This window comes from Balaenoptera acutorostrata, chromosome 5 (assembly GCF_949987535.1).
Source record: "Balaenoptera acutorostrata chromosome 5, mBalAcu1.1, whole genome shotgun sequence".
Taxonomy (NCBI): domain Eukaryota; kingdom Metazoa; phylum Chordata; class Mammalia; order Artiodactyla; family Balaenopteridae; genus Balaenoptera; species Balaenoptera acutorostrata.
In genome coordinates, this window is record NC_080068.1 from 50,943,936 (window position 1) to 50,959,486 (window position 15,551).

At 42.6% G+C, this 15,551-nt stretch overlaps 1 protein-coding gene across 2 annotated transcripts; it reads left to right on the forward strand.

Annotated features, from left to right (window-relative positions):
• The first annotated feature begins 306 nt into the window (after nt 1-306).
• Nucleotides 307-15,188, forward strand: LOC130708220 (V-type proton ATPase subunit B, brain isoform-like). 2 transcript variants are annotated; one of them, XR_009008322.1, is made up of 5 exons: nt 307-533; nt 2,322-2,505; nt 11,603-11,707; nt 12,552-12,681; nt 14,631-15,188. XR_009008322.1 is itself a non-coding variant. In XM_057546468.1 (4 exons), the coding sequence occupies exons 2-4, from the start codon at nt 11,645-11,647 to the stop codon at nt 14,768-14,770; spliced, it is 333 nt and encodes a 110-aa protein (XP_057402451.1). In that variant the 5' UTR covers nt 8,546-8,564; nt 11,603-11,644; the 3' UTR covers nt 14,771-15,188. The 2 variants fall into 2 exon arrangements, 1 of the variants encoding a protein (XP_057402451.1); XM_057546468.1 differs by lacking the exons at nt 307-533; nt 2,322-2,505 and adding an exon at nt 8,546-8,564.
• The last annotated feature ends 363 nt before the right edge of the window (nt 15,189-15,551 follow it).

The following is a 15,551-nucleotide window of genomic DNA, read 5'->3' on the forward strand; positions in this document are numbered from 1 at the left end:
CTGGAGTTCAGCGCGGCTTAAGGGTGCAAATCTTGGCGCCCGGCATCTATTGCTAGCGAGTCGCCCCTACCGCTGCTGGGGCTGAACTCTGCGGCGAGGAACCAGAGGCGAGCGCCAGGGGCTGGAGGGTACGCAGCGGGGTGGGGGTGGGGGGTGTGGAAAAAGCCGAGAAAGCGGCGGAGGAGGGAGCGCTCCGAGGGAGGGAGCTGGGAAGAAAGACCCGCATAGCTACAGCCAATCAGCATCGCCTGTGGGGCTCTTAAAGAGAAAGGCGCCCCCTGGGCCTCCGCTGCCCGGGCTCCCCGGGGCCGGACGGGGCAGCCTGCTCGGCAGGCAGCGGGCAGCCTCCGCCCGCGGGTGGGTAAGCGGTGGTTCCCGGGTCAGGGAGCCTGCAGAGGGGCTCACAGCACTTCTGCAGCTGTTGTCTGTTTCTCCGGTTCCCAGAAATACCCTTCCCTTTTGAAAAGACTTCTTTTTGCTTTGAAGCTACGGGCTGGAGGATTTACAATACTTGCCCCAGGTCGCAACACAAGGTAAGGCCAGATCTGAGTTGAGAATCACAAGTCCCTGTGTCTCCCGGTTCCTATGGCTCCTTGGGCCTGGGGGGGGGGGGGCGGGTTGCAGGCAGCCGCTCAACTCTTTTTTTTTTTTTTATTTTTATAAAACACCTTTACTGGAGTATAATTGCTTTACAATGTGGTGTGTCAGTTGCTGCTGTATAACAAAGTGAATCAGCTATACGTATACATATATCCCCATATCCCCTCCCTCTTGCGTCTCCCTCCCACCCTCCCTATCCCACCCCTCTAGGTGGTCACAAAGCCCCGAGCCGCTCAACTCCTTATTGGACAGCTTGCAGCCAGACACACAGTAGGGGCTCAAATAATGCCTATTAGATGATGAATAAATGGTTTGGGGGCTGGTTAGTATACAGTAGTGCGCCGCCACTGCGCGGCCCATCGGCCACGCAGCTGTTTGTGGCAAATTCTCCGCTAACTAGTGCGTTTCTGCACGGTCTGCTAAGCCTCGAAGTCAGCACCGTTGAGATGGAGCTTTAGAAAAACATCACCTGGCATATTCCAAGGAAACTTAACCTCAGAAGAATCGTGTCTGCTCAATCCTCCCCTCCCAACGCGGATAATTTAGAGCTCTCCAGAGGGAGCCCTGATCGCACCGAAGTGCAGAGGAGGGCGAGCTGGCCGTGTCCCAAGCAGCTGTGGCTGCACCTGCGGCGGATAGCAGAAGGACAGGGGCCACGAATGGAAGCTAGGGGCTCTGGATTCTACTTCTAATTCACTGTGACCCAACTCCGTCCTCTGGGGACAAATTTCCTTACCAGGAAGTAAGCTTTGTTCTTCTTTCCAGCTTGCAAAGTCTATAAATGTGAGTTTGAAAGGATACCATTATGTTGACAAAGAAAGCTGATTTTTGGATCAACTTGTTAGGAATCCTTTCCAGCGTTACAAGAGAGGGAAAAACATTACCAAGGACTGACTACATGAAAGAGCCATACATGAGCATCTCATTGTTAGTAGACCAGAATCAGTCCAATCAGCCAGAAAAAACAATACCTAATTTAAAACTGAAGCAACGTATGTGGCTTGTGGAATGGTGGCCACTGAGCCAGTGTTACGGTGTTGCTTTAGTTGGAGCTGAAATTATAGAATGAAGGGACACTTGCCCGACGACCAGATAAACGCCGGCCCCGTCATTAGACCAGTGAGACAACAGAACATGAGACTTGAGGGCATAAACTTCATCAGCCTGCTCAGCCTTGGCTTTATAACGAACCACTTTTTCTTCTCATGCCCCCTCTGCTCCCCACAGCCACCAGACCCACATCTTCCCTGTGGTTCTCTATTCAGACTGTCCTTTCTCTAGGGGTGGAGTAGTTGCTCTGTCAAAAGCCTCTCTCTGGATTATTGTAATGACTCACCACACCCTCACTCTAACCATTCAGTCCTTTGTTGGGCAGGCCGTGTGTACCAGTCCTGCTATGTGCCAACACTGGTGCACACAGGGGATACGAAGACGAATAAGGTGTGGTCCATGCCCTAAAGGAGCTCCTCATCTAGGAGGGAAGACAGATCAAACAAGTGTTACCTCTTGGCTATGAACTGGGAAGGGTAGGAAGGTCCAGTCCGTTATCAGAAAAAAAAAAAAAAAAAAAAATCTTGTTAGGCATCAAGTGTACATACAAAGAGTTCAGGGGAGGCAGCAAAACAGTTCTTTATGTGGCCCCAGAGTACCTTGTCTGTTACATAAGCTACTTTATCTTGGCTCTATCTGAAATGAGTATCTTCCTCTCTTCCTGCCAACAGGTCAGACTGGGTGTGGCCAATCATTTCAGTTGGTTGGACTCATGATAGAGAAGGAGATGTTTTCATCTGTTGGAGGTGGGAGGACGTGCTCTTCAGGCCTTTCAGATGCTGCTTACAGAAGGATGGCTGAAGGACATTAGCCCCTCCAGATCTAGCCTCAGAGTGACACCTCTACACATACAAGGTATACTCTTGAGTATCCCCTGTGGCATATTATGCCGTCAGGGCTACTGTCTCTTTTCTCCATCTTACTAAAGACCCTAGTATATTTTCTTAGCTTCTGGTCAAGAGCCTAGAAGTGGATGGGTATTCATCTCACTCATGGGACAGTAACCCTTATCCTGTCAAACAAAGAATTACCAAAAATGTGATAAGACGCTACTAGAGGTATGTGCAGGAATTAAGTGGGGCCATGAAGAAAGGAGTAGTTAATTCACACTAGAGGGGAGGAGGCAGGTGATATCTGGGTAAAGGTTTTTTTTTTTCTTTCTTTTTTTTGGAACTTGATTTTAAAAAATTTTAAATTGTGGTAAAATACACATAACAATGACCATGTTAATCATTTTTAAGTGTTCAATTCAATAGTGTTAAATATATTCACATGGATATGTAACCAATCTCCAGAACTTTTTCACCCTGCAAAGCTGAAAATCTATACACATCAAACAACTCTCCATTTCTCTGTCTCCCTACTCCCTGGCATCCGCCATGTTGTACTTACTGTTTCTATGCGTTTGACTACTCTGGATATCTCATAATATAGTATTTGCATTTTTGTGACTGCTTTACATCACTTAGCATAATGTCTTCAAGTTTCATCTATATTGTAGCATGCGTCAGAATTTCCTTCCTTTTTTTTAAAAAAAATAATTATTTAATTATTTATTTATTTATTTTTGGCTGTGTTGGGTCTTCGTTTCTGTGCGAGGGCTTTCTCCAGTTGCGGCGAGCCGGGGCCACTCTTCATCGTGGTGCGCGAGCCTCTCACTATCGCGGCCTCTCTTGCTGCGGAGCACAGGCTCCAGACGCGCAGGCTCAGTAGTTGTGGCTCACGGGCCCAGCTGCTCCGCGGCATGTGGGATCTTCCCAGACCAGGGCTGGAACCCGTGTCCCCTGCATCGGCAGGCAGACTCTCCACCACTGCGCCACCAGGGAAGCCCAGACAATTTTAATAAACCATAAAAATGGTTAAGTTGGTGCTGGGTTGGAAAGAGTGGCTTCTGTGTTCTTTAAGCTTTTCTGTACTATTTGAATTTTCTAGCCAAGTGTGCCTATGTCTATTATTTATTTTTCATGTCACCAGGGATTTTCTGACTAGTGAGACCCCAGACTACATTTTTTTTCTTGTTATTTTCTATCAAAAAACAATGCAATACATACCATTTTTAAAAAGGAAACAAAGAAGAATTTCTAACCATGCATCAATAAAAAACAAAAGAGCACAAACATACATATACATTTTAACATATTGAGCAGATCAATATGTTAAAATATATAAATGTTTGCATAGTGACCTGAAATAAATAGATTATTTAGTCATAGACCTTTTCATATGCATTCTATAGTAAGTCTTCTGAGAGATGAACTTTAATCTTTCCATCCAGAACTTTGGAGTATCTGAGATTTTGCCCTATTTGCAACAAGTTAAGCTGCCGTTTTCCATGGATGCAGGTAGAAGACAGAAGACTTATGGGTCAGAAACAAAGGACTCTATTACTTACTTGGTTACTCATAAACCACTGCAGCCAGCATGGGCATCCGAATATTTGCCTTGGTTCTCCTTGACCCTGAGGCACACAGGGGCTGTGTGGACAGGCCCAGATGGATGCCTGCACGCACAGCGGGTTATAAGACAAGAGTTCAGGGAACCAGAATCTTTTGGGAGGTGAGCATGCTTGCCCTTACCTCTGGAAGAAGACATTATCTTACAAGGCTGTTTTCTATCTAAACATCCTTGGAAAGATAGCTGAGAATAAAGGGCTGTCGGTGCTTCTGTTTGTGAGATGTGCAGAAATGTGAGAAACCCATGGAGAATTGTCTTACCTCTGCTCTGACTAACACACAGCCTTTTACTTTTCTTATGAAATGGCAATTATATGTTGCAAAGGACTTATTTCACATTTACTTAAACTTAGTTTTCAAATGTATATTTCTTTGTCCTATTCTAAGATTAACTTCTCTTGTGTAAGAGTTAATTTTGAAATTACAGTGTGAACCGTATGACCCTAATCATTTTGGTTTAACAGTATTGCTAACTCAAATTTAAAATGCTGAGAAAAAAGCATCTCTATTTTGTCACTAAAACTACCAAAACAGCTTTAAATACACAATTAGTTTAAAAACAGCTGTTTGATCTTGACATATTTTTTTTAAAGAGCTTTTTGATGTGGACATTTTTAAAGTCCTTATTGAACTTGTTACAATATTGCTTCTGTTTTATGTTTTGCTTTTCTGGCCCTGAGGCATGTGGGATCTTAGCTCCCTGACCAGGGATTGAACCTGCACCCCCTTCATTGGAAGGCAAAGTCTTAATCACTGGACCACCGGGGAAGTCCCGATCTTGACATATTTTTAAACATATTTGGCTAAATCCTATTTAAGTTAACACTTCCTCTGAAATCGGAATTGTGACAAACACTGTAAGAGAGCTACTATTTTTTGCATAAATGAGAGCAAAATCTTGTGGTAGTAAGTATGTTTCCCTTACAAACATAGTGTAGGATAAATCTAAATATTCTGATTTGAGAAGAAAATTTTGAATGGAGGAATTTTTCATTCCACTGTTGCAGGATTGTCTACTTTTCCCTAATATTAAAATGGACAGTTAGCCTCTTGAAAGAGGTTAAAAATCCATACGGAATGTCTCAGAAGGGTTTAGTTGTTCAGTGGCTTTCACTCTTCCTCACAAATTATTTGAAAATGGAATTTTTGTTCAAGATGTCTACCATTAGCGTGAAATTTATTTTCCAGTTTTATTGAGACGTAATTGACACATGACATGGTGTAAGTTTAAAGTGTACAACCTAATGATCTGATGTATGTATATATTGTGAAATGATTACCACAGTGAGTTTAGTTAACAAACATCACTTCACATTGTTACACATTCTTTTTCTTGTGATGACACGTGTGAAGTTTGATGCTTACCTGGCTCTCTTCTTTTGGACTTTGGCAAATCTAAGAATTAATCCTACCACACATAGCCTATACTAGTCTACCCAAATCTAACAGTTAGTAAAGACATTAACACATTTATCTGTTTGTATGTTTTATTGAGCACAAGATAATCATCTCATTCTCAGAAGCAATGAAATCACCGAAAGAGCCAAATCTTGAGAAAGCCTCGTAGAGTTGCCCTGTTACTAGATAAAGCGCTTGGAATACATAAGTATGTTGTGTCACGCGTCTTCCTGTGACCTGTGATTGTTACTTGAAAGTGTGGAAATGCAGAACAGATCTCCTGTTATTATGAAAGGCCCATCTGTGACAGGTGGAAAGGAGGATGCTATCTTAAGAGCTTGTTCTGTGCAGTTCTCATGGAGGTGAGGTGACTTGTGTCCTATAGGGAATGTCTCCAGGCTGCATTCCACTCTGGGTTCTTTGCCTCTGGCAGTTCTCCGTGATCACTCCTGTATTGGGGTCCCCCACGCCACTCCCAGGCTCCATGATTCACTGGAAGGACTCATAGGAATCAGCCTAGCGTTATATTCACAGCTGTGATTTACTACAGCAGCAGGACACAAAGTACAGTCAACAAAGGAAAAGGCAAGTGGACCAAAGTCTGGAGGGAACCAGAGGCAAGCTCCCTCGAGTCCTCTGCCGGTGGAACCACACAGGACACGCTTCAGTCCTCCAGCCGTGAGGACAACATGTGGGAAATGTTGCCAACCAGGGGAGCTTAGCCTCAGCCGAGGAGCCCAGGCTTTTATGGGGGATGGTCATGTAGGCACCCTCTCCCTGGTACATATCAAAATCCCAGATTCCAGAAGGAAAGCAAGTGTTCAGCACCACCCACATTGTTTGCATAAACATCTTAGGCAGCAGTGAGCCACTCTTCTCAATTCTGGGAGTGGTGAAAGCCCTCCCAAAATTCAGGTGCCTAGACACCAGCAAGCCTTTCTCAGGATGGTGACTCAGGCCTGCGATGTTATCACTGTTCTCTCTTTTGGTTCTGATTTTTTTTCTTCCTTTCCTTCAGTCTTTCTTACCTTCAATCTTATATTCTATTATTTTAATAAGATGATCTGATTTAACACCCTTAGTTTCTTACATGAAAATACCAGCATGGTCCTGTGCTAAGGTGGACAGAACACACCAAGTCCTTCTGAAGCTCTGGAGGCTCTGCTCCTGAGGAGGGCACGACCAAGGCCCTTCATTCATTACCTAAGAAATGGTCATTCCCTAGTAAGGCGCTTAATCTGTCACATTTCAAAAATAAGTGACGCCACATTTCAAAACTAAGGACTCAGGGTGATTTCCCTGAGTCCTTAAGAGTGATGACTCATAGAGGACACCTCTGAACTGGCCCTCTCTATAGGAAAAAACAAGGAGCCTGTGCTAGAAAGAATGGAAAGGCCTAGAAATGACCAGTTGGCCCTGAAAATTGAGTCAGTGAACAAGTGTCTGTTAGGCACGGACGGTGTGGAATGTGGTTAAGGATGGTCTGAGTTAGCTAGGAGGTACCATCGTGGTCCTTCTCAGACACAAACTCTTCCGGGAATTCAACTGGCAGACACAATTAAACTTGAAAACTTCCTGAATTTCAACAATGCCACCGAGTGCCTTCTGCTTGCCAGAACTAGACTGGTCAGTGATGGTCTGAGGAGGAACTTAAACTCCTTTGGAAATAAGGCCGACTTAGAGAGTGGTAGCCAACATGGCATCCACCCAGCGTACAAACCTTGTGAGACCCTGAGGGTCATGAGTATAACGGATTGTGGCTGAGCCGGAAGGGACTCACCGATCCCAGTCACTCAGCAAGGCCACCACAGGCCAATCCAGAAGCTAAGAGTATTATTTTCCTCGGGCTGCAGTAACAAAATGCCACATTCAGACGGTTAAACAACAGAAATTTATTTTCTCACAGTTCTGGTAGCTAGAGGTCCCAGATCGAGGTGTTGGCAGGGTTGGTTTCTTCTGAGGCCTCTCTCCCTGGCTGACAAATGACTGTCTTCTTGCTGTGTCCTCACATGGTCTTTCCTCCGTGTGCACACTTCCCTGGTGCTTCTCTGTGTCCAGATTTCCTCTTCTAGTAAGGACACCAGTCAGATTGGATTAGGACCCACCCTAATGGTCTCCTTTTATCTTAATCACCTCTTTAAAGACCCTTTCTCCAAATACAGTCACATTCTGAGGTACTGGGGGTTAGGGCTTCAACATAACAGTAGGTTAAAGGAATTCCCTACCATTTGAAGTAGTTGAATGTTGAACTAAACACATATTGGTATCAATTTAAGTCAATGGAACTTCTTAATGAGAAGTTTTCCTAAATTTTGTACAAATGACCCAATTTGCATATTACTATTTTCAACATATACAGGAGGCCACTGGGTTAGTGCTATTCTCCCAGTAGTCCTAAAACAGTCTAGACTCACAGTTAAACACTTTAATTCCTTTAATTTCATTAATTTATTTAATTCCTTGAAGCTGCTGATAGAATATGCCCACTACCCAGCACTCCTTTGAGGCATTCCTTAATAACACTAACCATACTTCATTTTCTTCTTTTGTGTTACTCTTGAAGTTTAGAAGCCAATTCATTTGTCAGAACTAAATTTGTGCCATGTATCAAATAACATACTTTTATTTGCAGTGTTCTAGTATTGTTTTCAACAGCCATATATTGATTTTGAGACAGGCTGGGACCTGGGACCCTTTGCTGGGACCTGGGGCCCTTTGCTGCAGTGTTGCAGTGCTTGCACCTCGACACACCTCTCCTCAAGCAACGAAATAACAAAGAAACTGTATGGGACTAAAAATAACGACGTGCAGGCCCAGTTGGGGCAAATTCTGGACAAAAGATACAAAGAGACCAAAAAACCCAACTGCCACTTTTGAAGATCCCAGAGCAAAAGCAGGGTACTGCACGTGCCCCCTGCACACACCACCACCTAAGCGGTGGGCAAACCACTTAAGCCACCCTTCTGGCCCGACCCCTGGACACACCCCTGCCCTCATGCCATATAACAGGGGTCCCCAACCCCCAGGCCGCAGCCTGGTAGGAATCAGGCTGCACAGCAGGAGGTGAGTGGCAGGGGAGCGAGTAAAGCTTCATCTCCTGCTCCCCATCGCTCACATTACTGCCTGAAACATCCCCCCACCCCACCCCCTGCCGGTCCGTGGAAAAATGGTCTTCCATGAAACCGGTCCCTGGTGCCAAAAAGGTTTGGGGACCACTGCCATCTAAGCAGCAAGCTCGCCCCCGCTTAGGGAGCACGCAAGCAAAGGAGCCTGTTGTTTGTTCTCGCTCCCCCCTGCTGCAGCAGGGGCCCCAATAAAGCCTTGCCTGAATTTCTTGTCTGGCCTTTGATCAATTTTGATTGTTTAAGGACGCCAAGAACCCTGGTCGGTAACAATTTCAAAATATGGTCTTGATGTCATTGGAAGTAATTTTCTTCGGACTTTTTCTCTGTTTTCAACATCTTTGCCAGCAAAAGATATGTTCCCAGATGTCTTCTAAAATGTTTTCTTCCTGATCATTTAGAAAGATTGGGAAAGAAAGAGTATTGAGAAACTTGAGCTGTACTTTCGCTACACAGGAAGGGTGAGCTGTGTTCCATCCTAGATTAATAATATTTCAAGCAGGAGGGAAAAAAAAAAGTAAAAGCCTATAACTGTAGCAATGTGTTTGAAAAATACTTGATTTCAACAATGTTTCTATCATGCTTACGTTGCAGCTGTCTAAACAATACAGATAACAGAAGCATGTCAATTAAAAGCAGCATTTAGGACCCAGTTTCACAGATCTGCATTGGCCCTGGGTTTCGGATTATTTCAGGGCCAGGCGCTGTGAGTTCCTGTGTGGTGTAGTTGTGCTCAGCCATGGGGCAGGTGGGTTCCCTCTTGCTGTAGGAGAAGGTGGTGGGAAACACGGAGATGGTTATCTCTTTCTGCTTTTGACTCTCCTGACTTGCTTCCACCAAGAAGCCATAAACCCAAACTGGAAATACGGATTAAGTGCATACTTTTTCCAACACATTGACCACAACTTGAGATTTTCATGGCGGAATATATTACATAAATGTCTGGAAAGCAAATATTTTAAGTGCACTTTAGGTAGATGTTTGCTTACTTTAATCAAGCAGAAGGAGAGATGATTCTTTTACCTTCTGGAACGTGTTGAGGTAAACTTATCTACAGAAGGGAAAACTTTAGAGTTCACCTGGTACAAAGCACCCGCATCCGGATAAACTAAGGTTGTTACCGAGTCCAAGCTTGCTGTGCTTGCCACACGACAGGCCAATAAATCAGAGATGACGCACTGAGGGAAAGAATACGACTTTATTCGGAAAGCCAGCAGACCGAGAAGACGGCAGATTAAAGTCTCAAAATAACCATCTCATCGGGGTTTGGATGCTAGTTTCTTTTATAGCACAGAGATGGGGAGGAGATGAGGAGGTAAAGTAAAAGGGCCGTAAGTTTTGCGAATATCCCCTGGAATGGCCAGCCTCAGGGAGGGGATGTGTTAATTTCTTTTTAATTGCAGCCATCCACAGGTGGACAGAGTCCGTATGTTTCCCTGAACAAAGGCACTTTGGTTTAACATTCAGGCAGAGGAACAGGGTTCCCCCGAGGCAGGCCATTATGTACAGAAAGTATCCTTTTAGTGAACAAAAGCAGCGGAAGGCAAAGGTTAAAGTCAAAGAAACAGATCCAACGTGTAGTCAGATTTGGTTCTTCCCTGTAACAAGGTCTCAAAGAGTGAGTGACTCCCTCCAGGTCACATATAATAATAATATATATAATAATAAAAATTATTCTGGTAGAGAAAAGAATGCAGAACTCTAGCCACTCTAACTCCTTAGTTAAAAAATGAGATTTATTTGCAGGATAAGACTGATGCTATTAAAAATAATAATAGCAATAGCAAGTTTGAAAACTTGCACGTGGACCTATTCAGGTGCTTAATTGGCATTTAAGGCCTTCTAAGTATCTGTACTAGCCTCCTTCAGGTCAGCCTGTGTTGCTGGGAAACTGCTCTTCTCACTAGTCTCTGGACAAAACTCTGGGTCTCGTTTCCATTATTCCGTGGAGTGTTTTTAGATCCCACCCGTTGTTAAACACACACACTTTTGTTATTAATACAAGAACAGATTTTTCAGAGTTTTTTCTTTGTCTTTTATTGTTAAAATTTTTTTAATTGAGGTATAATTGACGTAACATTACATCGGTCGCAGGTGTATAATGTCATGATTTGATGTTTGTATATGTTGCAGAGTGATCACCACAATAAGTCCACTTAACATCCACCACCTCACATAGTTACAACACTTTTTTTCTTGTGATGAGAATTTTGAAGAGCCACTCTTCTAGCTACCTTTAAATATGCAATACAGTATTATTAACGTACATAGTCACCATGCTGTGAAAGTTCCATCCCCATGACTTACTCATTTTATAACTGGAAGTTTGTACCTTTGAACCTCCCTCACCCATTTGGCTCACTCATCCCCTGCCTCAGGCAGCCACCAGTCTGTTCTCTATCTGTGAGCTTGACATTTTTTTGTTTGTTTTTTAAGGTCCCATATATGTGAGATGATATGGTATTTATCTTTTTCTGTCTGGCTTATTTCGCTTAGCATAGTGCCCTAAAGGTCCATCCATGATGTTGCAAACAGCAAGATTTCATTCTTTTTTATGACTGAATAATCAAAAACAGATTTTTTATTGGTTCTTTAGTAGATGCCAGCTTCTGATATCAGCTTTTAGGTGAAATTATTGTTAATCTTTTTATGTGTGATTTTATGAGCCAGAGTTCAGAAGACCATTTGGATTTGCTACTGTAGGCAGATGTTGAAAATTCCGTTTTTTAATAGAATCTTGTACTGTTTTGTAGATTTTACTTTTTGGATTTGATTCTCAAAAAGAAATCTTAACCTGTACAATGTTTCTTACTTCCTTTTTTTACCAGGAAGAGATATTAGGAATCATCTAGGAAACAAATGTAGCAGTTTTATGCAATTTAAGCAATAAAGATGAGTTTCAAAATCCTCCTTTACTACCAGTAAAGCTTGAATTTTGTACTTAAATATAATATTTTCCCCCTTCCCCTTTTACCCAAGATTTACCCGCCTATTAATGTGCTGCCCTCGTTGTCTCGGTGAATGAAGTCTGCTACTGGAGAAGGTATGACCAGAAAGGATCACGCCGATGTATCTAACCAGCTGGTACGTATGTTTTCTCCAGGATTGTGTTCAAAGAAATGAATACTTTCTCAGTTCATGCTGCTGTCTTATACCTCTTGTCTTTCTTCCATATCACTTTTCTTCTCCCCCCATCAAAGTAGAATTTTAATATAGAATATATAATATAGAATACTGGAATACGGAAACATTTATTAGAGCCAAACAGTCTTTTTCATAAGGATAACTGCTCATGACAAAGATTAAAGATCACATGCTTGAAACCCACCTCTAATGCTGTATGAGGTAGTTTTTAAATTAAAAAGGCATAAGACGATTAAGTTTTTATTAGTAACCTTTATTATAGAGTATTTCTGAAAGACTATTCTAACTAATTTTTTGTTTAACATATTAGGCAATCACCAGAACGCTAAGGGATACAGCTGTGTATATTCTATGAAATCCTTGGTTTCTATGGTCCTGAGATTGTATACCAAGCATAATTAAAGAAAAATACATTTGACCTTAAAGTAGAAATGATAAATAAACCTACTGATAACCCAGATATTTTTTTTGGAATAGAATTTAGAGATGGATTTCTCCTATTGTGTAAGTTGTGATTTTTAAATGCTCTACAAAATGGAAGCTCATTGATATATTGAGGGAGTGTATTTTTTGTAGAGTGTTAGTAATGTCTATGTATTGCATGCCTGAAGACTCCTTCCTTAGTGAGACTGCTGTATAATAGAGTCTTTCCAATACTTGCATATGTGAATTATGTTTGGAAATAATGTGAAATACTGTGAAGATAGCTACAGCAATACACTTATAATGCCCAGAGTACCGTTACCGTTTATAAAGGTTCATGTAAACCTTTTTTTCTCTTTAGTATGCATGCTATGCTATTGGTAAGGATGTGCAGGCCATGAAAGCCGTAGTTGGAGAAGAAGCCCTTACCTCAGATGATGTGCTTTACTTGGAATTTCTGCAGAAGTTTGAGAGGAACTTCATTGCTCAGGGTAAGATTACTATTTTCCTATGAATAGAAACAGCATCATATGTAGTTTTGAGGACTTCTTTCCTAGTCTGAGAGAATTTACATTGGTCTCCATACAATTTTCCTTCTGATTAGAGAAGAGGTTCTTTCAGCCGCCTGCCATGTCTTCGTTCTTAGCCCTCTGGTTCCTTCCCCTCTACCTTCAATTTCTTTATCCATTTATTTAGCTCCTGTCTTATTTTTTATCTTCCTCACAACCGGCCTTCTGCTCTCCTACCTCCATTGCCACTTCTCCTCGCTCTTAACCTCTCTGCAATGCTCTCCTCTGGCTTTGGGGGTTTTGGACTTTCCCAGTCCATCCGTTTTCATCCTCCTGATTTCTTATCTTCCTGCTTCTTAATTGTTAATGTTCCCAAAGGCTTAATTACCTGTTCTTTCTGTGCTTTTTTTCCCCTATGCTGATGACTAACTTGCTGTGTATGAGCCTTTACCCTCTTTCTGAAGCTCTAATCCCACATCTCCAGCTAGGAAGCCTGTGTTTATGCCGCCATCCTCTCTGGCTCAGCGTGGTGAGAACCAAAGTCTTTTCCCAACTGACCACCTGCCTAGCAATTCCCTTTTCAATTTCTGTCTACCTCTGGCATGACCATTACCCTAGTTAGCCCAAGCTCAGGAATTGGGCATTCTTAAGCCTCTTCATTTATTCTCCAGTCATCAAATAGTTGCTAATTTGCATTGTTCTCCTTTGAAACATCTTATCCTGTTCTCTTTCCATTCCTATGAAAAAAACTTCGGCCAGTGTTTCTCAAAGTTGAATATGCTTTTGAATCTACCAGGGATCTTGTTGAAGTGCAGATTGTGATTCGGTAGGTGTGGGTGGGGCCAGAAAGCCTGTATTTTGACAAGTTCCTGGGCGATGTTGAAGCTGCTGATCTCTGACCACTCTTTGTGTCCCAAGACCTAGTCTAGACCTTTGTCCCATCATCCTTGGCCGTTAGTGCCAGCATCTTCACCAGTCTCCCTGACTCTCTATGTGCCATTGCCGGGGTAAATTTAGTATTAATTTTATTGATTGTCCTTCTGTTAAAAAGTCTATAATGGTTTTTATTACATAGCATGTGTAGGGCTTTCAAGCTGTTTTGTTTGCTCTCTTCCCTGCCACCCCTGCTAATGCTGGTAAACTCTATTTTTGACCTCAGTGATACTTACAAACGATGTGTTTATTTTGGAATAATGCATCAGCTGCACACTTAGGATTTGTGCACTTTTCTATTTGTAGGATACATTTTTTAAGTACTATTAAAATCCCCAGAACATAGGATTGTTGGGTTTTCTAAAAAAAAAAAAAAAAAAAAAAAAAATTTATGCAGAAGCTTAATATCTTAAAAAGATAAAAATTATTCTGGTAGAGAAAAGAATGCAGAACTCTAGCCACTCTAACTCCTTAGTTAAAAAATGAGATTTATTTGCAGGATAAGAATGATTCTGCTATTAAAAATAATAATAGCAATAGCAAGTTTGAAAACTTTCACGTGGACCTATTCAGGTGCTTAATTGGCATTTAAGGCCTTCTAAGTATCTGTACTAGCCTCCTTCAGGTCAGCCTGTGTTGCTGGGAAACTGCTTTCCTCACTACTCTCTGGACAAAACTCTGGGTCTAGTTTCCGTTATTCAGTGGGGTGTTTTTAGATCCCACCCGTTGTTAAACACACACACACACGCACGCACGCACGCACGCGCCCAAGGTCTCACCTGCGGACTTTCTCCCTTTTCTCTGTTTCCCAGGGGTACTTACTGTCTAGACCCTCATTTCCACATTTGGTCACATCCAGTCCTGGGAGACCTGACTGCTTTGTGTCTCTTTTTTATACTTCATGCTCACAGTGCTAGACCCATAACAATAAATTTTGAAGAACGCTGATAAGTTGGAAGTACTTGGCCTTTATTCATCTAGTCTCAATTTTTTATAAGGTCCTTACGAAAACCGCACTGTCTATGAGACTTTGGACATTGGCTGGCAACTGCTCCGACTCTTCCCCAAAGAAATGCTGAAGAGAATCCCTCAGAGCACCTTGAGCGAACTCTACCCTCGAGAGTCTGCAAAGCAGTAGCTGCTACTTCATCGCTGGCTCGATGCTCTTGTGAAATACTGGTTCTGTTTTCTTTATTCCTTTTGCACTCCCCCATCCCCACCTTTGTGTTGGAGTTTACTGTGTTGCCCTGTAATTAAAAACAAAGAATAGGTAACATATTGTGCCAGTGTTGCAATGTTTTAAACTGCTAACAGACTTTAAAATATCCCCTGTTCAGAAAACCTGGACCTGCAATGCTTTGTTTAAAGTAGCTGAGGGTTGGAGGTGAGGTTTTCGTACTGATGTGTGTATTTGTACGTAGTGGTGTAGTTAGCTGCCTAGTGTCCTCATTATTTGGGTCTCTCAGACCTTCCCTGTCCACCCCCTCCAGAGTATCACTATCTGAAGTTCTGATGCTTTGATCTCCAAACTAGGGACAAGATAGGGTCTGAAAGACGCTTCCTCTCCGAGCCAAGATGCTTTGCTGAGCACTTGTTTTTAGATTTCGGTGTGCCTCTGGGTCTGCTCTAGGCAGACGGCTTTTCCTGTCCACCTGCTGTTTCCTGTTTAATGAATAGATTAGAAAAGGAGTTTCCTTTTCCTCTTTGGTGCGGATAAGTTTCAACTCCTGTGTCTTACCGTTCTCCCTCCCTCTGAGTAACACAGAATCTTGTCGCTTTTGCCCAACTGGCATTGATCTGATCGTAGTGAGATGCCCTGTCTTGATGATCCCTTACTGGGTTTCCATGCAGAGGAATCATAATGAAAATAATTAATAGAATTGTTGGTTGGAAAGAGTTGGGATACAATTTTTTAAGAA

Bases quoted from the DNA above. Each gene is read 5' to 3' on its own strand.
- LOC130708220 (XM_057546468.1), top strand. From the start codon at position 11,645: ATGAAGTCTGCTACTGGAGAAGGTATGACCAGAAAGGATCACGCCGAT. The intron at 11,708-12,551 runs GTACGTATGTTT...TTTTCTCTTTAG, and splicing joins CCGATGTATCTAACCAGCTG to TATGCATGCTATGCTATTGG. The intron at 12,682-14,630 runs GTAAGATTACTA...ATTTTTTATAAG, and splicing joins GAGGAACTTCATTGCTCAGG to GTCCTTACGAAAACCGCACT.